This window comes from Alligator sinensis, unplaced genomic scaffold, assembly GCF_000455745.1.
Source record: "Alligator sinensis unplaced genomic scaffold, ASM45574v1 scaffold1667_1, whole genome shotgun sequence".
NCBI lineage: Eukaryota > Metazoa > Chordata > Crocodylia > Alligatoridae > Alligator > Alligator sinensis.
Window position 1 is genome coordinate 539,031 of NW_005842504.1, and position 3,715 is coordinate 542,745.

The following is a 3,715-nucleotide window of genomic DNA, read 5'->3' on the forward strand; positions in this document are numbered from 1 at the left end:
GAAAGAGGAGGGGGGCTTAGCCCATCACCAGCCCCGCTGTGCAGACCCCCCCCCACAGGCAGCCAGTACCAGGGCCCCTGGGGCAAGAGCATCACATGCTGGGGGGCAGGGGGTCCACCTGCTGCACCTGGGAGCGGGGGGAACTGAGGCAGAAGTGGGTGCAAATCTGCCCCCGGGGCATGTGTTGGACCCTGCTGGAGGGGAGAAGACGGGGTGAAGCTGGGCAGCTGGAGCCCTAGCAGCTGCTGGGGGGCAGGCCCCTACAGTACAGCGAGGGGGACACAGGCTCCCGACGGTCGGTTACAGCAGAACGTCACCTCGTCGGGGGGGGGCAGGACCCGTTAGTGCCAGGGGGTGGGGGCGAAAGAGACGTGGACGGGGCAGCACTGGCCTCAGCTCACTCCCAGCCCAGGGCCAGAGCCATCAAGGCGAGCTGAGCCGGGGTCCTGGCAGTGAGGGGGACACCCCACCAGTGCTGTCCAGAACCGCAAAGGGGACCCATCCCATCCCCGCGCGTGCCAGGAGCTGCACACCAAACCATAGCTGGCAGAAGAGGGCGCTGCTCTGGCCAGGCCGACGCAAGCAATGCCGGGGCCAGGGAGATGCTGGAGCTCTGGGGGTGTGGGGTGCAGCCGGTCCATGGAACGGGGAGCGTCTACTGCAAAGGAAAGCTCAGAGTCCCAGGGCACCATGGACGGAGGCAGGCGGTGCAGAGACCGGGATGGGGGCGAGGGCTCAGCGAGCGAGGCACGTGGTCCTGGGTGGGAGAGGCAAAAAAAAAAAGGGGGGGGGGCGGCGAAAAGGGGGGGGGGGGGCGCGCGGGGCGGTCAGGGCTGCACTCAGAAGAGCCCTGAGCCCCTGCCTGCTCCAAAAATAGCCCCCTCTCCCCACCTTGCATCCAGATGTGTGGGTGTGGCCGGCAGGCTCTAGCAACTGCACGGCTGCTTGGTCTGTGTCTGGGGGCCGCGGGGCTGGCGCAGGGAGGCGTCCCCGTATTGGATGCCGGAGCCCATCCTCTCGGGGTCCAACTCACCTGGGGGAAGAGTGCGGGCATTGCTGTAGGGCAGGTGGAAATAGCTCCAGCCAGGAGCGCAAAGGGCCGGGCTGGCCACGGAGCATCCAGTGGGGGCTGCATTGAGCTCCCCTTGCCAGCTCTCCCCAGGGGACGAAGGCAAGGCAGGCTCTGCCCCGAGTCCCTGCAAGGACCCGGCTCCCTCCAAACTCGTTCAAGCTCCTACCTGACTCGATCTTGTTGAGGATGGTGCGGGCGCATTTAAGGAAGGCTTCCTCCACGTTCTCACCCGTCAGCGCGCTTGTCTCCAGGAACATCAGCTCTGCCCGGGTGGGGAGGGGAGATCAAGGGCTCAGTTGCACCCAGCATGGCCTGGAGGCATTGCAGGGACCGAGTGCCCGTTTGCTGAGCCTGGAGTAAACTCCCCACCTCCTCTTCCTCTGGGGACACAAGGCCCCCAGGCTGATCCCCTCCCTTCTAGTGCGGTACCGTTCTCCTGGGCGAAGCGCGAGGCCTCGAGGAAGGTGACTTCCCGGTCGGCATCCAGGTCCTTCTTGTTCCCGCAGAGGATGATGACAATGTTGGGGCTGGCGAGGGTCCGGGCGTCCGTCAGCCAGTTGGTCAGTGCGTTGTAGGTCTCCCGGCTACCAGGGGGCACAGAGCAGGGGCTGGGGGGAGGCTGGCCAGGAGCTCCCCCATCACTTCCCACTCATCAGGCACAGAAAGAGCTCGCCCAAGTCCCCAGCCCTAAAAGCAGGGGCTCAGCTCACAGGATGCTGCCCCCAGGCGGCAGCACAGCTCCAGTGCTGTAGTGTAGACAAGCTCCACCCGCAGGGACCCCCAGGCCCGGCCCGTCACCAGGATGGAGCTCTCTTCCCAGCCGGGAGAAGTCCCAGGTTGCCAAGGGTGCCTTTTCCTGACTCTGGGGGTCCCCGAGTCCCACCCCCAAACCTGCCCAGGGATGCGACTGGTGACACCCACCTGGTGATGTCATAGACTAGCAAGGCCCCGGCTGCCCCGCGGTAGTAGCTCCGTGTCACCGACCTGCAAAGCGGGGAGAGGAGGGTCAGAGGGGCTAGTGCTGGTACCCAGCTCCCCCCACCCCAGGAGGGTCCCCAGCCCTGCTCCGCACCTAAAGCGCTCCTGTCCGGCCGTGTCCCAGATCTGCAGCTTCACCGTCTTGCCCCCGACGTTAACCACCTTGGAGCCGAACTCCACGCCGATGGTGTGGTTGGAGTCCTGCTTGACTGGGGAGCAACGAGCCGCGACGAGCTGAGCGCCCCCCCCCCACCCAACACCAGCACCCCTCGCTCCCCACCTGCTGCTTCTTCGGCCACCCCAGCTCCTCCCCGATACGCTGCGGCCGTATGGGGCGGTGACAGCCAGACCCCAAATGCAGCCCCCACCGGCCACCTTGAAGCCAGCCGGGCTCCCCTCAAAACGCCCCTCGCTCCTCTGACGGTCACAAGCCAGGGGTGTAGGCAGTCGGTGGCTCGTTCAGCTCCGACATGAAGTGGGGGGAGCGGAAAGCAGCCCTGATGGGAACGGAAACCCGAACCCCAGTCACTGGGAGGCTGCGGGGGCTTACACTTGTTCTCGATGAACTGGTGGAGGAGACAGGACTTCCCCGTGCCGGCGCTCCCGATCACCAGGAACTTGAAGAGGAAGTCTGGGGGGAGAGCGGGCGGCCGCGTCAGGCGACGGGAGCGGGGAGAGCCCGGACTTTACCCTGGCCCCCCTCACCAGCAAAGCCAGGCCCAGCCGGCAAACCCCCCTCTGCCCTGGGGGCCACGGCCGGCCGGGGGCCTCCCGCGGCTCCAACCTGTTGCTGGGGGAAGTTGCTACAGCGAGTGCATGGCACGGAGCGAAGGGGAAGGGGAAGGGGAAGAAGCAACCAGGCGAATTAGCAAAGTGCCAACGAACCCTGACGGCGAAGCCCAGCGCCTTCCTGCCCCCCCGGGGGGGGCGAACGGGGCAGTGCCGAGAGGCCTGGGCTGCATCGGGCACAGCCCCAGCACCCGAGGCTGGGCTTGCGGGGGGTGGGAGTGGGGGTCCTGGGGTAACGCTGCAGGGGGGAGCAGGAAGCACCCCCCAGCCTGTGCTAATTATCTGCTCTCCCTGCTTTAATTATTCAACAGCGTCCCCCAGGTGAGGGCTCTTCGAGACCTAGGAGCTGCTTCCAGGAACCGGTGCAGCCGGATCCGCCGGCCTGGCCCCAGATGCCTGCAGCGACGGGGCAGGAGGCACCAAGGAGGCCCCAGGCCGGCCGCAGCCCTGGGGGGGGACCCAGGAGAGCCCCGGGGGCCCCCACTGCACCGGTGCCCCATCCCTGCAGGGCTCCAGGGACAGCCCGGCCCCACCCCCCGCCCAGCTCCGGGGCTCGCATCACCCCTGCCCTGGCGCCTGGGCCCCCGCCCCCCCAGACCGGGCCTCTCGCAGCCCCAGCTCCCGCACGGCACCCCTCAACTCTCCAACTGCACCCCCAGCCCCCTGCTGGGCCCCCCATTGCACCCCAGTACACCTCACTGCACCCCCACTGCATGCCAGCCCCTTACTGAACACCCACTGCACCCCAATACACCCTCACTGCGCCCCAATACACCTCGCTGCGCCCCAATACACCCCCACTGCACCCCAATACACCCCCACTGCACCTCCCAACCCCCTCGCTGCGCCCCAATACACCTCGCTGCACCCCAATAC

At 67.2% G+C, this 3,715-nt stretch overlaps 1 protein-coding gene across 2 annotated transcripts; it reads right to left on the minus strand.

Moving 5' to 3' along the window:
* Positions 1–6: 6 nt before the first annotated feature.
* Positions 7–3,646, minus strand: RAB4B (RAB4B, member RAS oncogene family). Of its 2 annotated transcripts, XM_014523556.2 has the most exons (8): positions 3,179–3,632; positions 2,601–2,681; positions 2,145–2,259; positions 1,994–2,056; positions 1,502–1,656; positions 1,239–1,334; positions 892–1,033; positions 616–757 (listed from the first exon to the last, which is right to left on the minus strand). In XM_014523556.2, the coding sequence occupies exons 1-7, from the start codon at positions 3,552–3,554 to the stop codon at positions 927–929; spliced, it is 993 nt and encodes a 330-aa protein (XP_014379042.2). In that variant the 5' UTR covers positions 3,555–3,632; the 3' UTR covers positions 616–757; positions 892–926. The 2 variants fall into 2 exon arrangements, with proteins under 2 accessions (XP_025068836.1, XP_014379042.2); XM_025213051.1 differs by lacking the exon at positions 892–1,033 and having other exon boundaries at positions 7–757; positions 3,179–3,646.
* Between the last annotated feature and the right edge of the window lie 69 nt (positions 3,647–3,715).